The sequence below is a fragment of the Rhizophagus irregularis genome, chromosome 15 (genome assembly GCF_026210795.1).
Source record: "Rhizophagus irregularis chromosome 15, complete sequence".
Lineage (NCBI taxonomy): Eukaryota > Fungi > Glomeromycota > Glomeromycetes > Glomerales > Glomeraceae > Rhizophagus > Rhizophagus irregularis.
In genome coordinates this window covers 4,409,836-4,425,681 of record NC_089443.1, presented here as the reverse complement: position 1 = coordinate 4,425,681, position 15,846 = coordinate 4,409,836, and the positions used below count along the sequence as shown (strand labels likewise).

Below are 15,846 nucleotides of genomic sequence, written 5' to 3'. Positions count from 1 at the left end.
TTCAGAACTTTCGAGGACCTTATTAGGTAGAGAACATAAACTTTTGGTAAGTTTTAATATTGCTAATTTATTTCTGACTCCGCACATATTCTATGCATAATTGACCCTTTTATTCTATCCAGAATATTGACGTTAAGTAAATGAAATTGGATTAGAATTAATGTTGGGATATTATGTTATTAGTATAGATACTTTAGATGAATGAAACGCCAGCAAGCATTAGTATAGAGACTCTACTTTACTTTGTAAAACGTTTATGTATTTTCAAATCTTGTAATTTATTTTTTTACATCAATAAATCAGTAATTCTGATCGTGATATTTTGTCACAGTTTTTTATCTATGCTAACAAACTTTTGAATTATTCCATCTCATATAAAAAATTATCATCGAACATGCAATCCACTGATTCATTGAGAGAATTAAATGCCAAGCTCTTAACTGAGATTGCCAAACTTAGGAAAGAAAATGATAAGATTCCTGAACTCAGAGAAATTACTAAGATTTGCTGAGGTTAAGGCTGAGAATGCGAAGCTGAAGCAAATTATTGAAGAGAATGCAAGGCATGATTCTGAGAATGCTGAACTCAAGTCTAGAGTCAGAGAGCTTAAGGCTAGACTTGCATTATTAGAATCATAGAGTTCAGCAGTAGATGGTATGGCGTTGTTATTTGGTTAGACACAAAACGGTGAAGAAGCGATGCCAGTGGTGATGGTACCAACTGTTGATGTACCTGATTTTGTAATAGACAAACTCAATAATGAAGTAGGACAAGCACCTAGTGAGTAGTGACCTTGATGGTAACGATAAGAAAATGGTCGATTTCTTGGATGAGACGTATAAGAAAAGCATTAGCAATGAGATTAGAGAGAGGAAACTGGAAAAGAAACAGAGAGATCAAGAGGCATTCATACACAGGTCGAAAAGTGAAAAATCAGGCATCAATCAGTCACCAATCGGTCACCAATCAGGTACCTGATTGGTGACCGATTGGTGATGATTGGCATTTTCGCCAAATACGTCACCAATCAGGCAGTTTGCTAACTTTTGATCCAGTGATCAGAAAAGAATGAAACATAGCTCATTGGAATCGTCTTAACAAGACGAATCTAATGGTAGTAAAATCGCATCTCTAGGATTAATAGTTAATAAAAAATTAAATAAAATATAAATAATACATTTTTATTTTTATATTTTACTTAATTTCTCATCAAGTATTAATCCTAGAAATGAGATTTTACTACCATTAGATTCGTCATGTTGAGACGATTCCAATGAGCTATATTTCATCTTTTTCTGATCACTGGATCAAAAGTTAGCAAACTGCCTGATTGGTGACGGTATTTGGCGAAAATGCCAATCAGGCACCAATCGGTCACCAATCAGGCACCAATCAGCTACCTGATTGGTGACCGATTGGTGCCTGATTTTTCACTTTTCGACCTGTGATAATTTCTCAGGATGTGACTAAAATTTCTGAGGTCACAGACATGTTAACTTCAGAGTAAGATGAGCACGACTTATCACAATCTTATAAGGCTAGTTCTGAAAACATAAGATCAGCATCTTGCATCTTATCAAAGCAACCGCAAGTTAATGCATCCAAATTAGCATGTAATCTTGAAAACTGTGAAAATTCTTCATGATCAAAGTCATGTGACATGGAGAAACTTAAACCTGATCAGCATGATGAAGTAATTGCCAAGTTGGATAAAAATATAATTGTGGAATAGGAGTTAAAGCAACAGTTATCGTCACCTGTGCACGCTTTTTCATCAGATCAAATTTTAAAACAGGACTCTAGCTTATCAGATACTGCACAAAATATAGCTTGCATGTTTAGAAAAGCCATTAAGGTTGGTCAAGAAGCAATTTTATACTGGTGCTATTTTATAGAAAAATATGACAAAATGATTGATAACTTTGTTGCTGATGGAGTTAAAAAAAAAACTGCAACATCTATGGTATATCAAGAAATCAAACAGCTTTTACCTGATATAACAGATGTGAATTTGTACCAAAAAATCTTTAGAGCTAGAAAATTATATAAATTATTCAATACATTACATCAGCAAGTTTGAAAAGTATTGATTCACACCAGTATACGCGTTGATCAACACCAGCTAGTTGTTCAACGTGATTAATAATATTAATCAACACCTGTATACTAGAGTATATCAACGCTTAATGTTAATATACGCGTCATTCAACTCTAATCTGTAGTTCAACACATTATGCATTGTTGTTCAACGCACTGTATATTAACACATACTATACTATTTTAATTAAATTAAATTATATTTATTTTTACTCACCTTAGGAATCGAACCAAATATTTCAACTTACACTATTAATTATTTCACGATCTAACCACTGCACTATTTAATTTAAGTATATATTTATATATATTAAACTTAATATTTAAAAAAAAAATTATTTCAGCAATTGCGTAATGTACTCTTATCATGTGTATCACGTGATACTAGACTTAATAATTACCGCTGCAGCAGTGCTGCGGCTGCGGTATAGCAAAAAAAAAAAATTAAGCTTTTTTTGGCAAAGCTTAATTTTTTTTGCTTTTTCCTCTTCGTTCTCCCCTTCCCTTTTGTTTTCCCATTACTCTTTCGTTCTCCCCTTTCTTCTCCCCTTCCTTTCATTTTCTCATTATCCTTTCGCTCTCCCCTTCATCCCTATAAAAAGTTCTATCTGTTATTTCTGTAAAACCCCGTAAAAATAAGCCTTTCACAGATCCATTCACGGAAAATGATAAATTCCGTAATAAAAGGTTATTAATTCCAGACCTTTTACGGAAAAAAGATGAAATATAAAAAATAGATTAACTTTCCCTTTCGTTCTCTCCTTTCCTTTCATTTTTCCATTACCCTTTCATCCCATTTTCCCCTTTACTTTCCCTTTACTTTCCCCTTTCACTTTCCATTTCACATTCTTTAACGAAACGTCAAAAAACGTTTCGAAAATAATTTTTTTTCATATTGTTTTAATCGGAACGTTGGCTAACGTTCCAATTTTTTTTTTATTTCATTTTTTAGCAAAACGTTAAAAAATGTTTCAAAATACATTTTTATTTCATATTTTTTTAATCGGAACGTTAGCTAACGTTCCAATTTTTTTTGTTTTTTCATTCTTTAACGAAACATTTTTTAACGTTTCAAAGCATTTCTTTTTTTAACTTTTTTAATCAGAATGTTAGCTAACGTTCCGATTTTTTATTTTATTTCATTTTTTTATTTACGAAACATTTTTTAACGTTTCGAAACTTTTTTTTTAATTTTTTTTAATTGGAACGTTAGCTAACGTTCCAATTTTTTTTATATTTTATTTTTTTACAAAACGTTTTTTAACGTTTCATAATATGATTTTTTTTTCACATTTTTTTAATCGGAACGTTAGCTAACGTTCCAATTTTTTTTATATTTTATTTTTTTACGAAACGTTTTTTAACGTTTCGTAATAATATTTTTTTTTCACATTTTTTTAATCAGAACGTTAGTTAAAGGCCGGAACATATATTACCTAATATTTTAGGGGGTGGGGGGGTAGCAGGGGATCTTAGGTTACACATATTAATATTGATCACATGATATAAGTGGCTTATATTTATACTTTATTTATTTATTTATACAGTACATCATATATAATTAATATAGCATATACGATTAATATAGCATATATGCATATACGATTATCTCAATCTCTATCCGAAATGCAATCCCTTAAATATGTTTCGTCAAAGAGAGGTTGCTTTTGCTGTGATGGAAGAAGAGAGAAATCGTCAAGGACTCTGGAATTTTGTTCTTTAGATTTTCCTTTAGGTCGTCCACGGCTAGCAGGGTGCATTGTTCTTTTATGGTTTGTCATAAAAGTAAGAGTTGGAAAGTACTTGCCGCACACAGAGCAACAAAGACGCGAATAGGTTGTTTAGTCAAAGGACGGGCAATGTGAATCATACCCAGGAATTTTCAGGTGGTCATAATACTCAAGGAGATGTATAGCACTTGTGAAATGTCCGTCTCTACCTTTGTAACTGGAGGTAAAAAACCATTATTCAAAAGAAGAAAATCCATAGCTTCTTTTGCACGAGACGGTCCACAACAACTTGTATTCGCGCAACGTTTAATATCAAGAGAATATTGACACAAGTTGCAATGATTTTCGATCCATGACCATGGCACAAAATATTCTGGTGAGTCATCACCTTTGTCCTGTTTTTTTTTTGCTGGTTTCGTTCTTCCATTTTTTCTTTGTCAGTACCTTCAAATTCTAAATTTTCAAATAAATTAGCGAGCTCTTCAACATACCGTGCATCTACACTTTTTCCAAATATCAAATCTTGACTCCAAATATCACAAAGTGATTCTCCAGCATACCGAAAATTTTGAAGGGCCAATTCTGGATCGATCACTTTACCTTGTGTATTTAGGTGCGATCCAAAGTGATCAATTGGTAGTGTGATACCTGCCAATTTTTCAGATAATGTTGCCATGCCTCTTTCGACAGGATTATACTTGGATTGTCCTAGGGCATGTGTTCGAACTGTCAGATAATCTAAATCAAACTTTTGAAAAAGCTGACAGTATGTTTTAATATTCTTTAGATGTCTCGGATTTTCGTCTGGTCCTCCATCTACCAGTAACACCCAGACAGGTCGAATTTCTCCGTTGGTTTTTAATACATCATTATATTGAGGATCCAGGACAAGGCTTTCAAGGTCTTGCATGTGTGTAAGTGAAGACGTACCAAGGGATCATTGACGACGTACATGGATGGCAAGTTGTCCTGTACGTAACTCATCATTTAATTCATTTGGTTTGATCATAAGATATACCGATGGAACTAACTTTTGCCCATTTCCTAGAGGAAAATCATGGTCGGCTACACTTACAGGCTCGTGAACTGATTGCAAAGTATGAAATGTCTGACCAACAGCAGGTACCCCAAGACCTATCTTTGCCTTGTCATCTTGGGAAATAACAACGGAATTATCAGCAAAGACGGTGGCAAATTGCCTTGCGTATTTAACAGATGCAAGGCAGTAATGGCCATCAGGATGATCACGAGTTTCAGTACATGAAACTCCAGCTACTGCAACCCACGCTGGATGATGATGTGCTCTTGCGGCAATGGAGTTGGATTGGTGAGGTAGTAGGTAATTTTTTAATGTTGTTCTCGACATATAAACATCATAATTTTCTTCAAGGTTTTTGCGCAAATTTTTGATAGTTCGCACTTTAACCACTTCTTTTCTTCGTTTTTTGTCAGCTTCTCCAAACTCGATCGAATCATGGATATGATCATGCAAATTCGGATGTTCAAAAAGAAGTGGAGGACGACCAGGTTTATCATATAGTATTACCTCCTGATTTTCGTAAAGTATTTTTCTTTTTTTTTCTTTGCATTTTTGAGCATATCCAGCATTCCTTTTTAATTTAATAATTCTTTCCCTGTTAGATTCGATTTCAGCTCTAAGATTCTTAGTTTTGTTATACGTATCATGTCGAAATTGAGAATCTGTTGTAATGTTGTAGATCTGCTCGAATTCGGTAACCTTTTTTTCAGCTATTTTTATCTCATATGCTGCCTTTCTTTATTTGCGCTGATGCATTAACAGAAATTTCCAGTATAGGATCTGCTGAATGAATTGCAGGAAAAGTAGGAAGAGGAGGAGTTGAATCCTCTCTAGGTGCAGAAGATCTTGGCCTTATTGTTTGTATATCACATAGATTGTATGGCGTGGCCAGATAATTTCTAATGATATCATCAATCTCCGTTCTACTTTTGCTTTTAATTTTGTTCCACTCTTTTGCTGCCTCGCTACAAACATCAGCACGGTTGGGAGTTCCTACCCCTATCTTAACCATAATACTATATACATGAGCATTGGTAAATTCTTGATACTTATTTGTTGGTGAATGATAGATCGGTTTCTTATTAAACTTGGGGCTAAGAAAGAATATTTGACGGTTCATTTTAATAAAATTACACAGGTCGAAAAGTATCAAATCAGTCACCAATCAGTCACCAATCGGGTGCCTGATTGATGCCTGATTGATGCCTGATTTTACCAATCTGATACCAATCGGGCTGCCTGATTGATACCTGATTTCCGCCAAAATCCGACACCAATCAGTCACCTATCAGGCTGCCTGATTGTTGACAGATAGGTGACAGAATTATGACAGATTGGTAACCGATTGGTAACAGATTGGTGACAGATTGGTGACAGATTGGTGACCGATTGGTGACCGATTGGTGACGAATGATAGTTAATTTTATGGTCAATCGATGGTCAATTTATAGTCAATCAATGGTAAATCAATGGTCAATTTATGGTTAATTTATGGTCAATTTATGGTCAATTTATGGTCAATTTATGGTCAATTTATGGTCAATTTATGGTCAATATTATGGTCAATTTATGGTCAATTTTATGGTCAATTTTATGGTCAATTTATGGTCAATTTATAGGTCAATTTATGGTCAAATAACCAATTGGTAAAATTTTCTAGTAGTAATCATATAACCAATAATAAAATTTATTACAGCACATAATAATATTTATTAAAATTATAAACTCTACAAATAATAAAATACATAGTGTCTTTATTTATTTATATTAATAAGTAGTGTAAATAAACATAAATAATTAATATTTAAAATAAAAACCATTCATAATCTTTTTTAAAAACAGATGTTAGTATATAACTGATAAAGTTAGTAATATTTAATAAATAGTAAAGAGTAAATATAAAAAGTTAGTAACCGTAGTAAAGTACAAATAAATAATAAATACAGTTAGTATTATAAAAAAAAAGAAAAATATATGATGATGTTAGTAAAAATAAAGAAATATAACATTACATTAGTAATATTAAAAAGTGATAAAGTTAATATTATAAAATAAAATATAGTCAGTACAATAAATTTAATGACAAAAATACAATAATTAATATACCTGTAAAATGTAAAGAGAATAAGAAAAAAACAAACAGAAAAGAAAGAGCGTGTATATTTTTTGAAAAATAAACAAACTCGAGTTTGGTAATTTATATGCATGTTAAGATCAGGTCACGTGCATAAAGATCAGACCGAATTTTAATTGGTTAATAATAGATAAATATCGCATCTCCAGAAAAAATTTCAATTTTTACCGTCTCTCACTTTTAAATTTGTATTAAAATTTACCTTAGACTTTCGGAGACCTAAATTTTTTTAAAATTGTTTAATTTATTTAATGTAAATTTAATAAAAAGTATATTGTTTTTTAATTAATGGTACGAATTCTAAAAAATTTTCTATTAAAAATATCTCATACAAATTCTTAGAAAATTTCAAAAAAAAATTCTCTATTTCCTATACGAATCTTAGAAAATCTCAAAAAAAAAAAAAAAATTTCCATCAAAAACACCCTAAAAAATTTTACAAAAAAGAAATCTCTATCAATCAAAGATATCCCATATGAACCCTTCCTATACGAACTCTTAGAAAATCTCTTAAAAAATTTTCTATCAAAGAATCTCATACGAATTCTTCCTATATAACTCTTAGAAAATCTTTATCAAAATATTCCATACGAACTCTTCCCATACGAACACGTAAAAATCTAAAAAAAAAAAAAATCTCTATTTATTAAAAATATCCTATACGAATCTTGGGAAATTTCTCAAAAAATTTTCTATTAGATATCCCATATGAACCCTTCCCATATGAACTCTTAGAAAATCTCTTAAAAAATTTTTTATCAAAGAATCTCATATGAATTCTTTCTATACAAACTCTTAGAAAATCTTTATCAAAATATTCCATATGAACTCTTTCCATACAAACACGTGGAAATCTCAAAAAAAAAAATCTCTATTTATCAAAATATCCTATACGAATCTTAGGAAATTTCTCAAAAAAATTTTCTATCAGATATCCCATACGAACCCTTCCCATATGAACTCTTAGAAAAACTCTTAAAAATATTTTCTATCAGATATCCCATACGAACCCTTCCCATACGACCTCTTAGAAAATCTCTTAAAAAAATTTTCTATCAAAGAATCTTATATGAATTCTTCCCATATGAATCTACAAATCTAATGTATAGTTAAAATAAATTGGTCAAATAAAAAAGTGAAAAAGAGAGAAATATATTACCATATTTGAAATTAACAGAGAAAAAAATTTTTTTAATTTTTTTTTATCAATCCTTTTTTATACTGTATGCTGCATTAGTATCACGAAAAATTTTCCGATTTTTGATGATCTTTACATAGTTCTTAGAAAATCTCAAAAAAATTTTCTATCAGATATCCCATACGAACCCTTCCCATACGAACTCTTAGAAAATCTCTTAAAAAATTTTCTATCAAAGAATCTCATACGAATTCTTTCTATACAAACTCTTAGAAAATCTTTATCAAAATATTCCATATGAACTCTTTCCATACAAACAAACACGTAGAAATCTCAAAAAAAAAAAAAATCTCTATTTATCAAAATATCCTATACGAATCTTAGGAAATTTCTCAAAAAAATTTTCTATCAGATATCCCATATGAACCCTTCCCATATAAACTCTTAGAAAATCTCTTAAAAAAATTTTCTATCAGATATCCCATATGAACCCTTCCCATATGAACTCTTAGAAAAACTCTTAAAATATTTTCTATCAGATATCCCATACGAACCCTTCCCATACGACCTCTTAGAAAATCTCTTAAAAAAATTTTCTATCAAAGAATCTTATATGAATTCTTCCCATATGAATCTACAAATCTAATGTATAGTTAAAATAAATTGGTCAAATAAGAAAGTGAAAAAGAGAGAAATATATTACCATATTTGAAATTAACAGAGAAAAAAATTTTTTTAATTTTTTTTTTATCAATCCTTTTTTATACTGTATGCTGCATTAGTATCACGAAAAATTTTCTGATTTTTGATGATTTTTACATAGTTCTTAGAAAATCTCAAAAAAATTTTCTATCAGATATCCCATACGAACCCTTCCCATACGAACTCTTAGAAAATCTCTTAAAAAATTTTCTATCAAAGAATCTCATACGAATTCTTTCTATACAAACTCTTAGAAAATCTTTATCAAAATATTCCATATGAACTCTTTCCATACAAACACGTAGAAATCTCAAAAAAAAAAAAAATCTCTATTTATCAAAATATCCTATACGAATCTTAGGAAATTTCTTAAAAAAATTTTCTATCAGATATCCCATATGAACCCTTCCCATATAAACTCTTAGAAAATCTCTTAAAAAAATTTTCTATCAGATATCCTATACGAACCCTTCCCATATGAACTCTTAGAAAAACTCTTAAAATATTTTCTATCAGATATCCCATACGAACCCTTCCCATATGACCTCTTAGAAAATCTCTTAAAAAAATTTTCTCTCAGATATCCCATACAAACTCCTCCTATACGAACTCTTAGAAAATCTCTTAAAAAATTTTCTATCAAAGAATCTCATACAAATTCTTCCTATATAAACTCTTAGAAAATCTTTCAAAATATTTCATACGAACTCTTCCCATACAAATGCGTAGAAATCAAAACAAAAAAAAAAAAAATCTCTATTTATCAAAAATATCCTATACAAATCTTAGGAAATTTCTGAAAAAAAATTTTCTATCAGATATTTCATACGAACCCTTCCCATAGCAACACTACAAAAAAGAAAAAAATATATTTAAAAAAAAAAGAAAAACCTTCTCCCTCGCTCAGCCCTCCCTTACCTCAATTCTCAAAGTCTGGCAATTTTTTTCGTCCATAAAAAAGAATTTTTTTTTTCAAATCGGATAATGATCTAAATTACGGATCACATCTCACTCAATTCAGAGTGACACAAATTGCAGGAAAAGAAGTTGATCAGCAATATTGTTAACCAATTGCTACCCGATTGCTGACTATTTGACTTATCAATTTACCGACTACGAACAGGTTTTCGGACGAATAATACGATCCGGAAATAATTTTTTTTCTCAATATTTACAATTAAAAAATTTATAAATCGGAATGCTGTTTATCTTTATTAAATGAATGTTTTTTTAAGCCAATCAGTCACTAATTGGCTATTCATTTGGTAGCCGATTTTCATATTAAAGAATAAATAAAAATCCTAAATTCTTGAAAACTATCAGATATTGCAAACCAATCAGTAACCAATCAGTCACCAATCGGTTATGTCAGATTGGTGACCGATTGGTGACTGATTGTCAATAGTAAATTTAATATATTTATCAAAACAAACTCAAAATAGAGATGCAATCCAGATGAAATTTTACAATCCGTGATCTGCACAGATCAATCCGGATTATCATAGGATTAAATTCAGATAATCCAGATTAACTTCAAATTTTGGGTATCTCGGCATCTAACGATCGTATAGAGATGCATTATAGCTCATTCGAATCGTTGCATTGAGACGATTCGAATGAGCTATAGTACATCTCTGTACGATCACTGGATGCCGAGATAATTGGCAAAACGTGAAACATCGGCATTTTTATTTTACGATCATGCAAAATTTTACATTTTGCCGAATATCTCGGCATCTAGTGATCGTACAGAGATGCACAATAGCTCATTCGATTCGTCTATGTGCAACGATTCGAATGAGCTATTGTACATCCCTGTACGATCGTTGGATGCCGAGATATTCGGCAAAACGTGAAACATTGGCATTTTTATTTTACGATAATGCAAAATTTTACGTTTTGCCGAATATCTCGGCATCCAATGATCGTACAGAGATGCACAATAGCTCATTCAAATCGTTGCATTACGACGATTCGAATGAGCTATTGTGCATCCCTGTACGATCACTGGATGCCGAGATATTCGGCAAACCGTCAAAAATCAGCATTTTTTATTTATGATACTACCGATTTTTGACGGTTTGCCGAATATCTCGGCATCAAACGATCGTACAGGGATGCACAATAGCTCATTCAAATCGTTGCATTATGACGATTCGAATGAGCTATTGTGCATCTCTGTACGATCGTTGGATGCTGTTTCGGATTAAAACGGATATCCTTAATTCATCTGGATGCATCCATTATTCGTTCGGATCGGATGGATAGGTGGATGATCCAAATTTTCGGATTTCGGATCGCATCTCTAACTCAAAAGCTCAGATTAAGCATAACTTGACTTGCTTTATAAAGCTATAATACTAATTTTTTGACTTTAATATAAAAATCAGATATTGTAAATCAATCAGTAACCAATCAGTCACCAATCGGTTATGTCAGATTCACTGGTCAAATGATGAAATATCGGGTAATAACGTATTGGTCAAATATCAGGAAATAATCAGAAACCCGATATGGCATGATAGGCAATATTAAACATTTACAAGTATCGGTAATCCGAAATGTTTAATAATATTTTATGAAAAAAATCTGATTTTTTAAAGACATATCATTAAAATATCAGAAAATTTTATTATACCTATCAGTAGTCTGATAGGTCATTGGAATAATTTACGGCATGTAATTATTTCTATTCCCACAAAAATCTTCGATCTTTTTTTTAATTGATAAACTTTTTTTTTTTACACTTTAAAGTTAATTTTTTTTTAACTTTTTTCTTACAATACTTTAAATAAATAAATTTTTATCACACCTTTTGAAGAACCAAATATTTAACTCGAAATCAAATTTCTAACTTCTGGCAAGCTCGTCCAACGTTCGGAATATAATCTGCAACATGCAGAAACGGATTAAAAAGTTTCACTTTAGTAGTCTCCGGACTTCTTTTCTTTTGAAGGAAACGCCGGACTCTTGGAGACTTTAAGGAAGCCGAAGACATATACCGGTATCTAAATTAGTTCCAGTCTTCCGGAGTAAGCAAAAAATTTTTTTTTATTTGTTTTAATGAACGTTAGCACTAATATTCTTTTTTATTTTTTAGGTCCAGAACGCCGAAGGTATAGGTTCGGAATTCGACATTTCGAAGGTATACTTCTTCGAAATAATTTATTTTTTTATTTTTTCGACTAGCGAAACGTTTATTAACGCTTCATTTTTTTTGCTTTTTTAGGTTCGGCTGGGCAGCTCCTTGGAGACGGAACTCGATATTTCGAAGGTATACTTCGAGTATACTTCGAAATAATTATTTTTTTGTTTTTTCGACTAACGAAACGTTTATTAACGTTTCGTTTCTTTTTCTTTTAGGTTCGGCTTCTTTGGGCGGCTTCTTGGCTTCTTGGACGGACGGAAATCAATAAGACATTTTGAAGGTATATATACTTCAAAATGTCTTTCTTTTTTGGGTTTTTTTTTTTCAACGAAACGTTTATTAACGCTTCGTTTTTTTTGCTTTTTTAGGTTCGACTTCTTTGGGCGGCTCCTTACTCGACATTTCGAAGGTATACTTGAAGTATACTTTGAAATATATTTTTTTTTTGTTTTTTTTCAACGAAACGTTTATTAACGTTTCGTTTTTTTTCTTTTTAGGTTCGGTTTCTTTTGGGCGGCTTCTTAGACGGACGAAATTAAATTCGACATTTCGAAGATATACTTCAAGTATACTTCGAAATATCTTTTTTCATTTTTCAACGAAACGAACGGTAAGTTTCGCAACGCGTTGCGAAACTTACAATTTTTTTTTTCTTTGAGAGTTTGAGAAACGTTATTCTGACGTTTCTCTCTTTTTTTTGTAGGTTCAAGTGGAAAGCTTCGAAATGGCAAACCTCGAATGGTAAGTTTCACAACGCGAAACTTATTTTTTATTTATTTTTTTTTGTAAGAAACGTTATATTAACGTTTCTCTCTTTTTTTTTGTAGGTTCAAGTATTTCGGCCTTGTGAAATTCGAAATGACGGTGAGTTTCGCGACGTTTAGTTACGTTACGAAACTTAAAAAATTTTTTTTCTTTGAGAAACGTTATATTAACGTTTCTCTCTTTTTTTGTAGGTTCAAGTGTTCGGCTCGGTGTTTCGAAACGGTAAGTTTAAACGTTGCGAAACAATCTTTTTTTTATTCTTTTTTTTGTAAGAAACGTTATATTAACGTTTCTTCTTTTTTTGTAGATACTCTCTGGATATTGGATTTCGGTTAGGTTTCGAAGTTTCGTTTTGAAACTTCGATTCTTTTTTTTTATTTTTTTTTTTAAAGAAACGTTACTAATGTTTCTTTATTTATTTTTGTAGGCTCCCTTCGACTTTTATACCGGACTGGGATGCTAAGGCCTAAGAGAGGGTAAGTTTCAAACTTTCAATATTTTTTTATTTTTCAAAGAACGTTTCTAACGTTCTTATTATTTTTTTTTTTTGTAGAATCTGTAGGCTCCGCCGCTCCGGTACTCTAAGGTCGAAATGGTAAGTTTCGTAACGAAAATCGTTACGAAACTTTATTTTTTTATTAAGAAACGTTTTAACGTTTCTTTTTCTTTTTTTTGTAGGATTTGTTGAGCTCGGTATTTAAATTCGGTAAGTTTTTTTGTCGAAACTAAATATTTTTTTTTCAATAAATCGGATTTAGATATATGGGGGCTGTTAAAGAAACGTATCAACGTTCTTTTTTCAATTTTTTTAGGTTACCGGACTCCTAGGAACTTGGAAGTCTCGGTATAATATATGGGTGGCGTATGACGTTTGATTGTGTTAAAGAAACGTACTAACGTTTCTTTTTTCATTTTCTTAGGTTACCGGACTTGGAAGAATCCGGTAAAATATATGGGAGGAGTGTATGGCGTTAATTGTATTAAAGAAACGTATTAACGTTTCTTTTTTTCATTTTTTTAGGTTACCGGACTCCTAGGAATTTGGAAGAACCCGGTAAAGTATATGGGGAAGTGTATAGCGTTGGTGTTTAATTATGTTAAAGAAACGTATTAACGTTTCTTTTTTTGTTTTTTTAGATTACCGGACTCCTAGGAATTTGGGAGAACCTGGACTTAGGTATATGGGATAATGCGGTGTATGGTGTTTAATTGTTTTAAAGAAACGTACTAACGTTTCTTTCTTTTTTAGTAGGAACGCCAGACAAGATTACGAACTGGACTTTGGACGAAAGGTAAATAGAAGGGTTTTTCTATTTTTTTTTGTAACATTTTTAACGTTACTTTTTTCGTTTTCTTGTAGGTAATTCGCTCAAGATGAAATTGACACAAGGTACCAGAACTTATTTTTTTTAATATTTTTCGTTAAGAACGTTTACTAAACGTTCTTTTTTTTTATAGAGAACGAAATAATATTTCACTCACAATTTTACCAAGTCAAAATCAACCTAATCCACCACAATCTAATATCCATCTTCTGCTTAATTCGTTTGGTATTAGTAGGCAATAGTTCGGAAGAGTTGGCATAAAAACTTTGGGAAAAATAGTTGTTTGTTGGAATCGAACCAACTGGAATAATATTCCAAACCATTAACAACATAATGTAGATAGATAGAATAGGATAAATTAACGAATATAATTTTTAAAAATATAATAATAAAATAAATATATATATATGTTATTATGTTAAATAAATAAATAAATGAATAATATATAGTATATATAAATGAATAAATAATAAGTTTCGGGTTTCGATGTAGCAAATATACATCTAATATTATAAATAGTTCGGAGAAATATCGGATTGCTGAAATTCTCCCGATATTCATATAGCACTTTACCGTTATGTTCTAACCTGAAAGTCACATGACTTATACCTGATCTGCGCCGAGAACCGGTCACAAATCGGGTGGATCGATCAGCTGCCATTCAGGTTAAAATCGAAAACATATAATAGGGCTATCGGGTATATGAAATTTACCCAGTAGCCCTTCATTCGACCAGTGATTGGTGACCGATTGGTGACTGATTGTCAATAATAAACTTAATATATTTATCAAAATAAACTCAAAAGTTCAGATTAAGTATAATTTAACTTGCTTTATAAGACTATAATGCTAATTTTTTAACTTTAATATGTAAATCAAATATTGTAAACAAATCGGCAATCAATCAGTCACCAATCGGTCATATGACCGATTGGTGACTGATTGACAATCTATGCCTGGTTGGTGACCGATAGGTAACAGATTGAAAGAATCGGTCACTAATAGGTAACCAATCAGTCACCAATCAGTCATATGGCCGATTGATGACTGATTTTTCATATTTCGACCTGTGTTATTGACGCGTTTTATAAAAAAGTTTTACGTGTCATGAATTCCGCAGCAATTCAGATTCCTTCTTTTGTAGCGAAATAGTTCTCCCGCAGCAATACGCAGTAATAGGCATGATCGTCAAAACTTTAATTTTTTTTTCACTTGAAAATCTTTAATGTATTTTTTTTTAATACAAATAACTACACTATATGCAATGTAATTTTTAAATTTATCTATCATTTTATTTTTAATGTATTTGATATTGGGAAAATTGATGAAAAATTACATTTTAAATTTCAAACAGAACAACTTTAAAAAAAAAAAATTTTTTTTTTTTTTAATGCACATCCCTTTTATTACAATAGTTCTATAAAAGGAAAATGATTGACATGCACGTGACCAGAAATCTTACCTGGGGGTGGGGGGTATGCGCCTATAATAAAATGATATTAGGTAATATATGTTTCGGCCCTAACGTTCTGATTTTTTTTCATTTCATTTTTTAACGAAATGTCAAAAAACGTTCGTTCTCCCTTTTCGTTATTTTTCCCTTTCCCTTTTCGTTCTGTTCTTCCTATTCCCCTTCGTTTTCCCCTTTCCCTTTACGAATATTGAGAAAAAATCATTTTTTAAAAGTGTTTCTGTATTATTTTTTTCTTGGAAAAAGTAAATTTATTAAGTAAAATAAATTATAGAAAACTTTTTAAATATACATAAA

At 31.1% G+C, this 15,846-nt stretch overlaps 3 protein-coding genes across 3 annotated transcripts; 2 read left to right on the top strand and 1 right to left on the bottom strand.

Moving 5' to 3' along the window:
* Positions 1-5,587: 5,587 nt before the first annotated feature.
* OCT59_007696 (uncharacterized protein) lies at positions 5,588-5,986 on the bottom strand (the record flags this gene model as incomplete). Its single annotated transcript, XM_066150458.1, has 1 exon — positions 5,588-5,986. One exon carries the CDS (start codon positions 5,984-5,986, stop codon positions 5,588-5,590), a length of 399 nt encoding a protein of 132 aa, XP_065998863.1.
* Positions 5,987-11,903: 5,917 nt separating this feature from the next.
* Positions 11,904-13,223, top strand: OCT59_007695 (uncharacterized protein; the record flags this gene model as incomplete). The annotated part of the gene is made up of 11 exons (XM_066150454.1): positions 11,904-11,909; positions 11,963-11,985; positions 12,070-12,114; positions 12,204-12,268; positions 12,357-12,397; positions 12,514-12,598; positions 12,692-12,729; positions 12,816-12,852; positions 12,945-12,975; positions 13,061-13,084; positions 13,181-13,223. 11 exons carry the CDS (start codon positions 11,904-11,906, stop codon positions 13,221-13,223), a joined length of 438 nt encoding a protein of 145 aa, XP_065998862.1.
* Positions 13,224-13,345: 122 nt separating this feature from the next.
* Positions 13,346-14,131, top strand: OCT59_007694 (uncharacterized protein; the record flags this gene model as incomplete). The annotated part of the gene is made up of 8 exons (XM_066150450.1): positions 13,346-13,348; positions 13,432-13,446; positions 13,566-13,597; positions 13,674-13,696; positions 13,775-13,807; positions 13,891-13,930; positions 14,003-14,045; positions 14,114-14,131. 8 exons carry the CDS (start codon positions 13,346-13,348, stop codon positions 14,129-14,131), a joined length of 207 nt encoding a protein of 68 aa, XP_065998861.1.
* Positions 14,132-15,846: the final 1,715 nt, after the last annotated feature.